The sequence below is a fragment of the Tamandua tetradactyla genome, chromosome X, assembly GCF_023851605.1.
Source record: "Tamandua tetradactyla isolate mTamTet1 chromosome X, mTamTet1.pri, whole genome shotgun sequence".
Lineage (NCBI taxonomy): Eukaryota > Metazoa > Chordata > Mammalia > Pilosa > Myrmecophagidae > Tamandua > Tamandua tetradactyla.
In genome coordinates this window covers 130,608,040-130,623,902 of record NC_135353.1, presented here as the reverse complement: position 1 = coordinate 130,623,902, position 15,863 = coordinate 130,608,040, and the positions used below count along the sequence as shown (strand labels likewise).

The window sequence follows — 15,863 nt, the reverse complement described above, 5'->3', positions numbered from 1 at the left end:
ATGACACTACTTGGTATATACCCAGAAAAGCTGAAAGACACAGACATTTACCCACCGATGTTCATAGCAGCATTATTCACAATCCAAGAGCCCATCAACAGATGAGTGGATTAATAAAATGTGGTACAGACATATGATGGAATATTATGTAGCAGTAAGACAAAATGATGTCCTGAAGCACATGACAAGATGGATAAACCTTGAGGACATAATGCTGAGTGAAACTAGCCAGACACAAAAGGATAGATACTGTATGATTCCACTGTTATGACCACAGTAAAGGTAAAATCAGAGGTTTATAATACAGAATATAGGGGACATAGAAATTCATGGAAGCTAGTCATGGGTGAATAGTTAGCTAATGTGGTTGAACTTAAATGTAAGGGAATAGATCGAAGTGAAGGCGGTTCACTAGTGGGTCTGTAGGTAATATTACTATATTGAAGGTGAACGTGATTGAAAGGGATTGTATAGACCCCTGTGTTCCACTAATTAACACCACAAATATTAATAAGTTCTTGCATGAACTACTGCAAAGGTATGAATCTTGTATAAAGAGTGTAAGTTTGGGGTACAGGGGGAAAACTGCTATTGCAGGCTATGGGCTATGTTTAACAGGAAAACATTAACAGTACCACAGTAACACCAGGGGTAAATAATGAGGGTAGCAACAAGAGTTAAGTGGAGTTTTGGATTTTCTATTTGGTGAAGGTGTGCTTATTAGTTATCTTTCTCTTGGGAACAATGAAATTACCTAAAATTGAGAGTGTTGATGGACTATTGACTTTGGACATCATACATGATGTCTAAGAAATGGAGGTGGCTGAAGGATGCACTGATGAGAAAAAGATTGGTGAATGATGGTGTATACATATGATTGAATAGTGCACTGCTACAAAAATGAACAAAGTTGTAAGGCATGCAACATAGTGAATGAACTTGTGGGACATTTGGTGAGGCAAAATAAGTCAGAAACAAAAGAGCAAACATTGTATGGTCTCATTTAGATAATGTTATAAGAAAAGAGCGGCCTTGATTCTAAGCTCTTATAGCGGTCACATTTGGCCTAGAGGGGTAATTGTTATTTCTGGATTTGGAGAGGCTGTTTTACATACAAATAACCTGGTATTTAGAGATAAGAATGAAGTTTATCAGGTCGGGATTAAGGTAATTCAGAACATAGGGGTAAAGAAGACATTGTCTGTATTTAAAAAAAAATTTTTTTTTAACATGGGCAGGCACTGGGAATAGAACCGGGGTCTCAGGCATGGCAGGCGAGAATTCTGCCACTGAGCCACTGTCACACTGCCCCCAAAATATATTTTTTGCATGGGCAGGCACCAGGAATTGAACCCGGGTCTCCGGCATGGCAGGCAAGAACTCTGCCTACTGAGCCACTGTGGCCTGCACTGCCTATATTTTAGAACCTCATCTACTCTTTGAGACCAAAGGAAGAAAAGTTTATTTTGTTCAGAACCTAAATTTTCTATAGCACATAATCTAACTCAACCTGTCTGAATAGTTCATTTAAACAGTCCAAATGCAGGGAGCCCAAAATAAGAATGAGGTCCTTTAATCCTGTATAGCTTAATGTACTGTCTGGATACATCCCAGAGTCTATTAAGCAGATAATCAAAAAGTATTGGTAAAGTCCCTTGAGGGATGGGAGAAAAAATATGGAACTATTAAACTTTACCACTGGGGAAACCCCTGATACTATATCAGACACAAAGGACACCCAAGTCAATAGGCCAAGCCCTTGATCTTGGGCTTGCTATTGTGAAGTTTATGTATGTAGCTGAAAATCTTAACCTACCTATAGGTATGCCTAAGAGTTACTTCTGGAGGACCTCTTTTGTTGCACAGATGTGGCCTCTCTCTCTCAGAGCCCAACTCTGCAAGTGAAATCATTGCCCTCCCCACTACATGGGACATGACATCCAGGGGTGATAGTCTCCCTGGTGGCATGGGAGATGACTCCCAGGGATGAGCTTGGTCCTGGCACCATGGGATCAACAATGCCATCCTGACCAAAAAGGAGAAAGGAAGTGTAACAAATAAGGTATTAGTGGTTGAGAGAGTTCAGATAGATTCAAGAGGCTATTCTGGAGGTTGTTCTTATGCAAGCTTCGGTTAGACATTGCTACCTATCATAGCTTGCCAAACCCCAACCAAAACCATTCCTGCCAATGCTAAAGAATACCTGGGGCATTAAATAAGATTCTATAAAGGTTCCATGCACTAGGGTAACTTTCCAGAAACCTACAACCTCCAGATCGGTCCCCAGATCAGACAAGTCCTGAAATGTAGAGGCACCAATCTCTCTATAATATCAACTAGTTCCATCCCCCTATTCAATGTTATTGACAGTTCCTTCCAACATGAAAAAGTTAGAATGGGCATAGCCCAAATACCCCTAAAGAGCAGAAGAAAGATCAAAGTTGATATTGAAGTTATACAGAGAAGGTAGGGTTTAACAAATGAGTATGACTGCTGAATCATTATATTGATATTTCTTTTAATCTCCAGTATCTTAGAGCAGCTAGAAGTAAAAATCTAAAATTGTGGAATTGTAACCCATATCAAACTCTGAAATCTGATCTACAACTCATTGTTGCAGTGTGCTTTGAAATGTATTGCTTTTTTGTATATATGTTATTTTTCACAAAAAAGAAAAAAAAGTCGATTGTGATGATAAATGCACAGGTATATGATGATATTGTGAACCACAGATTTTAACTTTTGGATGATTACATGGTATGTGAATATATAACATATATCAATAAAAAAACAAAAATTAGATAAGTTATGGTATCACAAAAGCCTAGAAAATAAACTATATCAAGAAAGAGGGAATGTTAAAAATATATGAGGGCATTGATGACAAAGGGGCATGAAGAAACTTTTTGAAGTAATGAAAATGTTTATATCATGATTGAGGTGATATTTCACAATTCTTTACATTTGTCAAAACTCATTAAATTGTACACACAAAATTGAAGAACTTTATTGTATGTGATACCTTGATAAATCTGATTTTTAAAACAACAAAAATAAATAATAGGCAAACTGAAAAAGATCACCTGCCAGAATCAGGTTCATCATATCAACTACAGATGTGTTTTCCATAATTACAAAATTTTTAAAAATATATTTTGTATGACTGGAGGATATATAGCTATGTAAACAGATAATCAAGCTTTCATCAGTTAAATGCCAGTGTTTGAAGTTATATGGGTTGGAGAAGGTGTTTATGCTGCTTTTGCAAATGACTTTCAGCCATCCAAAAAATTATATAAGTAAATACTTGTATTTAATGTATTATTTATAAGGAAGGGTCAGCCCACGATCACAAAATAATATCCAAATTGAACTTTAAAAGAAAAATGTTCAAATTACGTCACCAAGTAAGGTCATATTCAAGTTGTTAACCACAATTTGCTGCTGCCAAATGTAAAAGACTGCTACCACAAAATGAAACTCAACCTAAAGCTCAAATTTAAAACAAATTTTAATGGGGTAAAAAAGGGCCACTTAGAGATTGCAAAGATAAAAGCCATTTGAAGTAGCTGCTATTGTTATAATTACTTAAGAAGAATCATGTAATAGGAGAGAAATACTTTTTGTACTATAGTAAGGATATGCATGAAACAACTAATAACTTCAGGCTGGAGTAAGAAACAGTCTGACTACTTAAGAATGGATAGAGGGCAGGCCACGGTGGCTCAGCAGGCACCTGCCATGCTGGAGACCCGGGTTCGATTTCCAGTGCCTGCCCATGAAAAAAAAAAAGAATGGATAGGAAAAATACGAATTTTAGGTGTGAAAAGTAATTTCTCTGACTTTCTAATTACAAATCATAAAATTTACCACTTAAAAATGAAACTTTAATGACTTTGGGCAGGCACAGAGAATCGAACCTGGGTCTCTGGCATGGCAGGTGAGAACTCTGCCACCGTGCCACCATTGCCTGCCTCAACTTACAATGATTTTAACCATCATGTTTTTGGAAAAGTAGGATGCAAAATTTATTTAAAAATTTTGTTATAGATTCTATCTTTTTTTTTTTTTTTAACATGGGCAGGCACCGGGAATCGAACCCGGGTCCTCTGGCATGGCAGGCAAGCATTCTTGCCTGCTGAGCCACCGTGGCCTGCCCTAGATTCTATTCTTAAAGAAAAAATTAGAGCATTAGTTTTATATTCTAATGCATAAAAAATTTCTCTTTATCCTTAAAGCTTCATATTTTACAATTAAAATAAAGAGGGAATTTTTCAAATGGAATCAGTTTTTCAAATGCAATAAATGAAAACAGGATTAGTCTGATAATATTTTTTATCATGACCTCTAAAGATAGACTATAGATATTAAAAACCATTTAAACCTATACTTATTTATCCTCCCTATAATTATTGTAAATATTTATAAGTATCTGTATTTTAAGTGTCAGGTAATTCAATGTTAAATCATTATTTTATAATGACCAGAAAGAAAAGCCAGATAACTGAGCAAATAAGTGTGGAATTATAAATTAGCCAAGAATAACTCCAAAACTTTAGGTAATAAAAATATTATGAGCATTAAAATACTTCCTGTCAGCTATTAATATTTCTTTGAAAATAAGATTTTGAAGTCATTATTTAAAAATGCTGGCGGGCCGCGGTGGCTCAGCGGGCAAAGTGCTTGCCTGCTATGCCGGAGGACCTCGGTTCGATTCCTGGCCCGAGCCCATGTAACAAAAAACGGAAAAACAAAGTACAATAAAAACAAGAAAATGTTTAAAGATGTTTCCCTTTCTTCCTTCCTTCCTTCCTTCTATCCTTCCTTCCTTCTCTCTGTCTTTCCTTTAAAAAAAAAAAATTAAAAAAAAAAAAAAATGCTTATAAGATGCAAAGCTCCAGCATTTAAAAGTTTGTTCATTAAACACAGTATATATAGCTCAGAATTGTATTTCCCACAAAGGACATTATCCATGTTTCTTTGGGAATGAATCAATGGGCTCAATTTGAATTTATATACAAACTAACAGTCATTACAAATCAACCCATTTTTAAGAGCATGGGCTTTGGAGCCAGCAAGATTTTTTTTTAAGATGTGGGTCTTGAACCACAGCAATGCTACTCACCAGGTGGGCGAGCTGAAGCAAGTCTCTCTACCCTTCTAGGACTCAGTTTCCTCACGGAACTGTAAAATGTGGTTAATCATACCACCTCACAACCAATTATCAGAAAGTCCTATTGTATCCAACCATCTTCAAAATGGAACCCCAAGCTCTACTCACCATCCCCATCCTTCCCTAAGCCTCTACCACTTCCCACAATAGTCTCCTAATTGGTCTTCTTTAATTTTTGCCATTCTCTACATTTCAGTCCCAGAGATCTCTAAAGCACAGACTGGATATTTTCCCTGCTTGCAATCACTTTGTGTCTTCCTACTGCAATCAGGAAAAAATCCAGACTCCTTACCATGGCCTGCAAGGCCCTACTTGGTCTGTCTTCTGGCAAGCTCTCTGAGCTCCTCTTGTACCACTCTTTCCCTTGTTTACTAAATCCCAGCTGCAATGGCCTTATATCTGTTCTTTGAACCTACAAAACTCCTGCCTGGATTTGCTTTTCTAAAAGCTTGGACATTCAGAGGGCTGATTCTTTCATATAATTCAAGTCTCAGCCCAAGTGTTAACTCCTCAGAGGGGTTTTCCCCTGACTGTCTAAAGTAGTTACCACTTCACTATCATCTCTGTCTCATTATCCTTCTTCTCTTTATAGTTATCTTATCATCACTATGTGAAATTATAAAATAATTTGAAAAAATTAGTTTACTTGCTCACTGTCTGTCTTGACCTCCCATACCCATCATTCCCCAAGCCATCCCCAACAGAATAGAAGTTCTATGAGGGCAGGGATCCTGCTTGTCCTGGTCACCACTATATCTTTAGTGCCTAGTATTGTGCCTGGAATATATTAGGCAGGTACATAGTTGATAAATGCACGAATGAAAATGTCTTTTAAGCACTTAGCTAGGTTTTCAAGAAATTGTAAGACTTATTATTTCTGAAAATGTTTACTAAAAGTAATGCATGTATTAACTTCTCTCTGACTTCAGAAAAGCAAAATAAATCAAGGCTTAGAAAGTAGGTAAGTTGTGAGACATGGGGCTATCTGAGCTTTAATGATTTTGAAAAAAACCCTTAACCTCAAACATGGCAAACAGTTTTTATTTGGCTATGCACTACTTTATTTATTTAGCTTACTTCAAAACGGAAAGATCTATTGGTCTCAAATGGCCTGTCAATCTCTGAATTGAGCTGGGCTTACTTAGCAATTTATAGACAGACATATCTGTCCAAAAACGTACAGGTTTCCATCTAAGGAAAACACATTGTGCAGAATAATCAGATGAGGAGAGGCTAACCTATCTGCAAATGGACATGTTTCTAATCAAGTCAATATTTTACTGAGAACTTACTATGTGCCCTATACATGACAGACACTATGGAGTAACTAATAATATTTATTAGCTAACATTTATTAGGTATTTAGCATATGTCAAGCACTGTGGTAAGCACTTTGCATAGATCGCCTACTTAATTCTTATCCCAACTCCATGAGGTTGCTCATAGAGCTTAATCTGTCAAAATTCACAGAGCTTAGGTGGTGTGCAGGTTGGAACTACTGTGTACCCCAGAAAAGCCATGCTCTTTAATCCTCATTCAATATTGTAGGGTGGATACCTTTTGAATGGATCATCCCCATGAAGATGTGGTGTGCCCAATTGTCGGTGTGGCCTTCTGGTTAGATGGAGATGTGACTCCACCCATTTAAGGTGGGTCTTGATTAGTTAACTGGAGTCCTTTAAAAGGGGAAACACTTTGAAGAAACCTTAGATGAAGATGCTTGGAGAACAAGTGCTCCAGAGCTGACAGAGACACGGATGTTTGGAGATGCTTAGAGTGATGATAGAGAGAACAGACGCCTAGACACGGCCAGAGCCCAGCAGATATCGCCATGTGCCTTCCCATGACATGCTAAGCAAGCCAGAACCCAGAATTGTGTCCCGCAGGAACTAAGTGAAGGGCCACAGACACTTAGAGAAGAAACCACTGGCATCAGAAGCTGGAAGCAATGAACAGGGAACATGTACCAGCAGACGCCAGCCACATGCCTTCCCAGATACGCCTTCCTTGAGCCAAGGTATCTTTCTCTGGATGCCTTAGTTTGAACATATGTAGGCTTTGGGATTGTAAACTTGTAACTTATTAAATTTCCTTTTTAAAATTCATTCCATATTGCATTCTGGCAGCTTTAGCAAACTAATATAGGCGGCAAGGCTGGGTTTCAACTCTAGGTCCATCTGAATCCACAGTTTTAAATTCTTCTACACTACAAAAGGCACAATGTCTAAAGAGGACTGTAACGATTAAGTTTGTGTCAACTTGGCTAGGTAATGGTGCCCAGTTGTCTGGTCAAGCAAGCTCTGTCTCAACCATTACTGCGAGTTCAATTCATGGACTTAAATCATCAGAAAGTTGATTGCATCTATGAATGATTACATCTATAATCAACTAAGAAATCTTCAGCAATGAGAGACATTTAATCCAATCAATTGACAGCTTTAAAAGGAGAAGTTAGAAGAGAGAATTTTCATCTCTACTTCAGCCAGCCAGCCTCTCCTGGGGAATTCATTGAAGATGTTCATTGGAGTTGCCACCTTGCGGCCTGCCTTACAGAATTTGGCCTTGTACATCCTCACAGGTGCGTGAGATATTTTTATAAAATCTTGTATTTACAGTTATTAACTGTTGCTTCTGTTTCCCTAAAGAACCCTGACTAATAGAGGGACTTATTTATAATCTGGGGAAATATGGTCCACATATATGAAATTATCAGGAAACCAGACAATATTAAGGGTAGTTAACTCTTGATATTTGTGATTCACCAAACTTGAGGATACTAATTTGTGAAACACAGATAATATTAGTGATTAAATAAGATCATAATTTCAGCAAGAACAACAAAGCTAAGCTGAGATGTGGGTGGACATAGAAGTTCTGCCCATACCCATTCACTAGTGAAGTGACCTGCTCTGGTAGGCCAGCCTCCTACATGGAGCATGTATTAGAATATTAAGCAGGTGAATACAAACAAGTGTAAAAAGAGTTGAAAAGAGGAAAGTAATGTGGATTTAAGAGATGTTAAGAGAGATTTTGACAGCAGAGGTGGGATTTGAGCTGAGTTGTGTTTACAAGTCAATGTTATAAAAAATGCCTCACCCAACAGGCACAGAATCTGAATTCCTACTATAACTCACTGGATAGTTGTTGCTATCATAAGGAATAAAGACAGAAAGACTTCACTGCCTTTAATGCTTTGATGGGAGAGTTATGGCAGCTACTTTGAGGACAAAACTATTTCAGTGATTGGTCAAAGTTTTAAAAATACTGTATCCACACATATCATGTATGTAAACACTTACAAGTAATTGATATGACACATATATTACACTGTTAGTATTGTTTTTAACTGTAACCTGCATTAGTAGTAATAAAACCATAGTTTTAAATCAGACTTTCTCCCAAAGGGCAGTCAGCTGGATTTACCACTTTCTACATACATTCCATTTATACCAATGTGGCTAATGTTTTAAAAAGTTACATATTTTGACATGAATCTCTATCTGTAATCATGCTTTTGAACTGTAGTTAAGTAGATGACCATAGACCTTTGTCTACAGAAAATTAACTTATCAATTTTGAATTTTGTGCATAAATATTTGGTTTTATAATAATTGGCTAAATACAGGTGCTATCCTCATTTTCCATACAGTAGAAATGAAGAAAGTATAAAGATTTTGTATTGTCAAAAAAGAGATGTAATTCTTCTGATACACCACCTAGATTCAGAGAATTCTTTATTAGAGAAAATTGTCTTCTCAATTTTAGCTGTGTATGGTTTAAGGTACATAAAGAGTTCCAGAGACTCAAGGACTGTTTTATAAGGAAGTAAATCTCTTGTCTGATAGCTACACAGTCCATGAAAAGCCACTTCAAAAAGGTTTCTTTACAACTGTGACACAACATAAACAAAAGAATCTTAATGTATTTGGCATTATCTACTATTATAATCTTAACAGTCTGATAGTATATGGCTAAAAATGCACTTGATGAAGCAAGCTATATTTTATAGGAGTTTATAAAAATCTTCTTTTGAAAGTGAAGTTTTAGTTTTATGGAAGTTTAATTGTTACTTACCATGAAATGAGGTTGTGTTAAAATACGCTTTAGTTCCTTTGCATCATTATTCTCAGGGTAACAAGAAATTTCTTCCAATACCTAAAAATTAAGCAAGATATATAATACTATAAACATAAGATTTAGAAGATATAAAATTCTTTTAAATTTCAAAAATTATGAATTGATTTTTTTGGCAGGTAAAACAATTATTTTGAGAAAAATTCATCATTTTAATATATACTAGTATATTAAAAATTGTAGATGATAACAAATGATAAATCAAATTGCTATAATAGTCTCTGTATATAATCCAAGAGGTTATTGAAAAATACAAAACAAAATGACAAGTCTGTAACACAGATTTATTGCAGGGTTAGGCAATTTTAATTAATTTAATGGGAAAATATCTCCGCAAATTTCTTTTCAAACTCACCATCAAAATGAATCTATAATAAAAGTCAATAATAGTTTTCTTTTATATTAACAGAAATATCAATTCCTTTTAGAAAGTACAAAATGACCTAGGGTCAAAACAAACAAACAAAAAACCCAACAAACCAATTTAAATAATAAAAAAGAAACCTTAAGTAATTTGCCTTGCAACTTGAGAGGACTAATTTCATTCTCCACATTCAGCTCCCCAGTAAAGAAAACCACATCTCTGTCAGTGGTTCCTAGAATTAATTGCCAGGGAATCCAAGAGAATGATTAAAAAAAACCAACCAACCAACCTTCTTTTCTCCCTCCACTCAAATTTTTTTCACTAGTTAGTGCTTAACACTCTTACGTACCAGGTAGAATGGCTGTTTTCAAACAATCTTTCTTTCAAAAGTTATTCCTTGTTACCAGGATAGATTTTACGTAAGACTTAATTGTGCAACGTAAGCCAAGAGGAAAGCCTCTGTTCTTTTTCAGAGTAAACATACTGCTGCTGCTCTGTTTATAGATGCGTTCACAGAGCCTCTTATACATTGTACTCAATCTAATTCCAAACTTTTTACCAATCGAGGATTCCTTCAGAAGGACCGAATGCCAGCGGCACACAAGTCATCTACCCATTAGGAAACTTTAGCTTTTACCAGTGACAATCTTATCAATGCTTCATACTGGTGCAGGAAGGGAAGTTGTGAGGTCACTTGGCTTACAGCTTAGATCTCAGCATCATACCTATACTGTTCTATACTACTCAACTTTCTCCTCTGGGAAAAACAAACAAAAACTAGAGGGTTTCTTTCTTATCCAAATTTCCCATTAAACATTGCTGGTTATGCTATTAATTAATATTGTTTAATGATGATAAATGATAGTTTATCTTATGTTTCACGTTTCTCTGCCAGTGAAATAAAAGGATTAACCCACATATTCTCTGAGTCCCTTACTACTCTCACAGACTATGATTTTAAGTACAGAAGTTGGTCTCCTAAGCATGGCTAGGTTGAACTCTCCCATAGACTTTCATTGTTCATTTGAGACAAAGAATTGCCCCACAATGTCTCTGCTTTTATCTATGCGGCTATTATGAAGATAGGATGGTGACTCATGGAACCTATTAGTGATAACTTGATTGTTTTCAAAGAGCAGTTGGTAGGTAAAATCAGAGATAACATCTCCTAGCTGGTGCCCTGACAGAGTGAGCAGACCTGGCAACCTTCATGCTGTCTGCTTTGTTTCTCAGTCAATGCACTACATATTCTATACAGTGTTGTGTTTAAAAGTTACTAGGGAAGGGACTATGTCTTTTCCTTAGTAATTTCACTTTACAAAGAAATAATGTTTTTAAAAAGGAGAAATAAAACAACAACAGCAACAAAAAATGAGAGAAATTGAGGTGCATAACAATGAGAAACTGCCAACTCATTATAATTTAATATAAAAAATTATGCAGTCATTAGAATTTACATTTATGACGAAGTAGGAACATGGAAAAATCATTATATAAAATTAGGTAGAAAAATAGATACATTTTAAATGCAATTATATAAAAATTTATATGCAAATAGACAGTTATTTTCAAATTGGAAAATGATATGCAAAAGTGAAGATTACTGTGTTAGGATGATGGGATTATGAGTGGTTTTCTGTTTTCCAAAATTTCTGCAATGTTATGTGTCTATAATAAAAAAGTTAAAAAAAATGTTATGAGAGATACAGCCATGTACACAAACTGACAATTCATCGTTTTTTTGAACTCATTACCTTTAATTGCTCTAAATATTTAATTAACTTTCAAACATTACCAACTTTAAAAAGCAACTCAAATTTTCATAGTATGTCTATTTCTACTATGTATAGTGAAAGAACTTAAAAGAAAAAGAGAAGTAAAATTCATATGTTACCATATTCAAGCTTACATAATAAAAACAGAACTAGAAACCTGTTAGGCATGGTTGCCGCTGAGATTTCTTTCTTTTCTGTGTATAAAATATTTAGTGATAAACTTAGAAATACCAAATCTGAGTATGATGAGTCAAACTGTGACTCCAAGAAAACTGCCTCTCAATATGAAGCAGAAATGTTTTCAATATGACATCCCAAAACTTTTACAAAATATATCACTTACCTCTTTGGCTCTCTGTACTGCATCACTTGGAGGATTCCTGATTTGTGGTGAAGACTTTGTGTTAATTTTGTCATATAGCTAAAAACAAAGAAAATTCAATCAATACTCACAATCCTTTGCTATAATTCAGAGCTTCATATTTATCGTTTCATTAACTAATATTTTCTTCTTAAAAAGGCTGGCTGACGATTTCAGTGGGATCTTCTTGTTAATAATCTCCTATTCAACAAAACTTGTGGGAAGATGAGTCTTTTTAAAATAGATGGTCCTAAATTCCATCAATGTGGAAACTTCCTTGGCATTTTAAATTCATCAATTACAGAGCTTTTTTCCCTCTGATAAAGGCAACATTCAATAACATGAATACGAACACGGAGTAAAGTGAAAGAATGCTTTCTGGCCAAGACATGTCTGAAAGAATTTTCACAGAAACCTAAATCTTGGGAAAGGGCAAATCAAATCCTTCTAGGAAGGAATGTTCCCACAAAAGGTTTATGCCTGTTTTTCTAGGGCTGTTCATTAACAGTGTCGGTGCTGGCATCCTTCAGGATGAAACCAATGACATAAATTTTTTTCCTTCTGAATTTGCAAATTCAGAATGTGAAAGACAATGAAAAGAAACTAAATATTTTTAAAAACCCTACAAATCTAAATGATCCAAAGTTCTATTTTCTGATGAAAATTAATTTCATCCTTTAGAAAACAATCTCTGTAGTTTAGAAACACAATTAGAACATTAATATCTACTTCAAACAAAATGTCACATATTCAGAAGTATGTTTGAAAAGTGAAAAGTTAAAAATTATCCTGGTTAGGGTTAACATTTCTATTTTCTAACTTCTCTAAAACAGGTGGGGATTTTTTATTGTTGTTTGCTTTGGTCTTTTTTTCCCACCCCTACGTGCACACCAATGCTAGTTGAGACATCAAACACTGACTGTAAATAGAGTCCAGTTAGATTTGTTTATACTGATGGAAGATAACTCTTTATGAGTTGTAAATATTTAGTGACCATTTTCAAATGACATTAATTTAAAATGTACTACTAAACCTGAGATTAATAAATAGTATTGACAGACTAGTAAAATACTGCTATATTTAAACATTAACATTTTAGAGAACAAGTGATTTGTGGATGGCTCATGAACATTTGCCCAAATTACGTACAGAACATACATGGGCAGTTTCATCTTCTGAGTAGTTTATATCAATAAAGATTGTTTTTGAAATTTGGAACTAGGGAATATATTTTCCCATAGAAATAATGCTATACATAGTGATTAGGTTCCCAGATCAGTCTATAGAAATAAATGAAATACTGTACATATGCAACAAAAAATAGTAAAACAAAAACAAAGTTATCTTAAGTTAAAAAACATATTTAAAATATATAAAACTTAAAAATTGACACATAAGCCATTACCTGACATGTTATGCTAATAACCGAAACAAAATATAAAAACCCAAATCAGCAATGAAAATATTTTTTAAAATCTTGAATGATCCTCTTTGTAAAAAGCAAACTTAATTGGAGGGTGAAGAAGAAGAAGGAACGATGTCTGTGAAGATTCTAAAGATGCTGGGGCCCTGTTAAAGACTTTATAAGTTGATGGCACTGCCACCTTATAATACCAAATTTCACCACAAAAAATTTTTTTCTTTCTCTCAGTCAAGGACTATTATTAACACTACTTTAAAAATATTCAGCTAGGATTAGGAATAGTTTCTTTTTACCCACTGAATAAATGCACATTAAATTTTACTCACAAAGCAACAAAAAGCCCACAACCTCCCAAAGTGCTCTCATCCTGTCATAGGAGAACTTGTTGAGAGTAATAATGCATGTAATAACAACAACAATAAGGGATACTTTAATTGAGTACTTACTACATGCTAATTAATAGTCTAAACTCTTAACATATATTCACTCATTTAACCTCAAACAACCCTATGAGGTTGGCACCCTTATCTTTCCCACTTTACAGATGAGGAAATTGAGGCACAGAGCGGTAAAGTGAGAACCACATGCCTTACAACAATTTCACAGATAGTATGCAGATGCCTGGACTCTCATTACTTTAGCCCTGAAACAAGGAAGGTGTCAGATCAAATTTTCCTGTGTTCATTTTGTCTGGTCTGATCCAATTCAATCACACATTTACCCAAAGATTAGCAGAACTAGTGGTGGGGTGAAGGGGAGGTGGGATGCTTAATAATATCAAAGGCAGATACAGTAAGAAGGAATTAAAAGAAGGGGCCTTTGGCTTGAGGTACGGTCATTGGGCTCTGCCTCTCCAGTCCATAGGAGAGCACAAAGACTGGAGTTCCTAAGGTGGGCACTGGATGGAGAGGATGGTGTCCATATGGCTAAGAATACATGGCAAACTTCAACTGCCTGCTCATTAACCAAAAGGGCAAATGAGAACTAAGGCAGGAATGGGTAGGGAATGTGCTTACTTTGCAACCATCAGAGGGATGAAGTGATCCCTTCTGGTTTGCTGACATATCAACCTACTCATCTGGCCAATATTTATTGAGGTCCTTCTATGTATAGGCAGTGGGGTCTATTCATTCTATCCTCACCGAACTAATTAAGTTCCAAAGACATATATAACCAAAGGCTCAGGTTACGACAGCATAATCTTTCAGGGGCCTGAGAGTAGTTTGGTCCCCAGAAATATCAATTAGAAAGCATCTCAGTGACAACCTAAGCTGGGGACTATCTGGATATGCATTACTATATGTCTATGACTGTATTTCTGCCTTAAAGACTCATAATATTTTAGGGATACATATAGCAAATGCAAATCATTTGAGAAACGTGGCGAAGCAGGTAAGTAAGAAGTACCAAGTGGGAAAAATTTGAATGCAATGTAACATTATAACGTGATTAAAAACACTAGTCAGAAATATGATGGTTTTCAATTTTTCATTCTTATGAGTCATATTCATATTGTATTCTGCTTTCAAGCTGATATTCAGGACTCTAATTTTAAATCTAGGTAGTTTTGTCAAGGTCTGAGGGGAAGTAAGAGGTAGATGGGTTTTACGAACAAAGGAAGGCTTGCAGTTTTGCTTTTGCTAACACTCTTTACTGTCTTCCTGAATAAAGAATATATATAGCGCGATCTGGGACTTCACCTGTTACTCAAAGCTGATGCCAACAAGCAGTACGTGGTACCAAGTCTGCTAGGAAGCTGCCAGACAGCCCCTCCAGGGTTTGCTCTAAGGAGACCGAAATGATCCTTCCACACTTACCTCAGCATCCTATTCAGCTTATTTAAGCAGAAGCCAGGACTTTGTAGAAGTCACAGGTCTAAGGAAAGCAAGTATTTGATTTTCCCTTTTCCTTCTTGTGGGGAAAGAAAGGAGAGGAAGTTGCCCTCAACCTCATTCAAAGGATGGTGGGGATGCTCCAAAAGAAACACACATAGAAGCTGGAGGTACCACTGAGAAGAACACACTATCTCATTCTCTAGAGGAATACTTTCTGAGTTGCAGAAACTTATAGGTCCAGCCTGGTGCACCAGGAAGCATCCCTGTGAGAGTTCTTGAGGTATCCTGACATGTGATGCTTGGAGTCTTAAGTGAAAAGAGACTCGTGACTGTCTCTTTTCTAGCCGGAGCCTTTGATGGCAGGGTGAGAGGCTAGCAACAGGGCAGCCCACTTGTAATATGTTGGGGAAAGAATGTGTATGCTTCCCATGAGCCAAAGAGTTGCCTCAGAAGGTAACCTGGCTGGAGTAATCTTGAATAAACCCTGTCTAAGAGGGTTCACAGAGCATGAGGACCCAGAAGTAATACCCTGAGGCAGGAGCCAAGAAGGTGGTGATGAGGTCAGCTGCAGAGCACGCTGATGATGCAGAAGCCACACACTGGTAACCCAGGACAGAGCCAACATTTGGATGCCTGTCACATCAAGGGCATCAAGAGCCAAGAGGTAACCACACACAGCAATAGCTTATTAATATGACTTTTGTCCCATTCTTCTAATCCTCTTCCCCATCCCATTCCTAGAAGACTAAGAAAAAGCAGAGCAGGGAAGAAAGGAGGTGGAGTGAAAAATTCAGAGGC

The 15,863-nt window shown here is 36.2% G+C and overlaps 1 protein-coding gene across 8 annotated transcripts in view; it reads right to left on the bottom strand.

The window, feature by feature from the left end:
* The window catches only part of CASK (calcium/calmodulin dependent serine protein kinase), a 533,324-nt gene that overhangs the window by 52,639 nt on the left and 464,822 nt on the right, over window positions 1-15,863 (bottom strand). For all 8 annotated transcript variants that reach the window (XM_077145443.1, XM_077145445.1, XM_077145446.1 and 5 more), the window contains exons 12-13: window positions 11,790-11,867; window positions 9,248-9,328 (exon numbers count right to left, since the gene is read on the bottom strand). In XM_077145443.1, coding sequence (XP_077001558.1) covers window positions 9,248-9,328; window positions 11,790-11,867 — 159 coding nt within the window. The remainder of the gene's footprint in view (window positions 1-9,247; window positions 9,329-11,789; window positions 11,868-15,863) is intronic.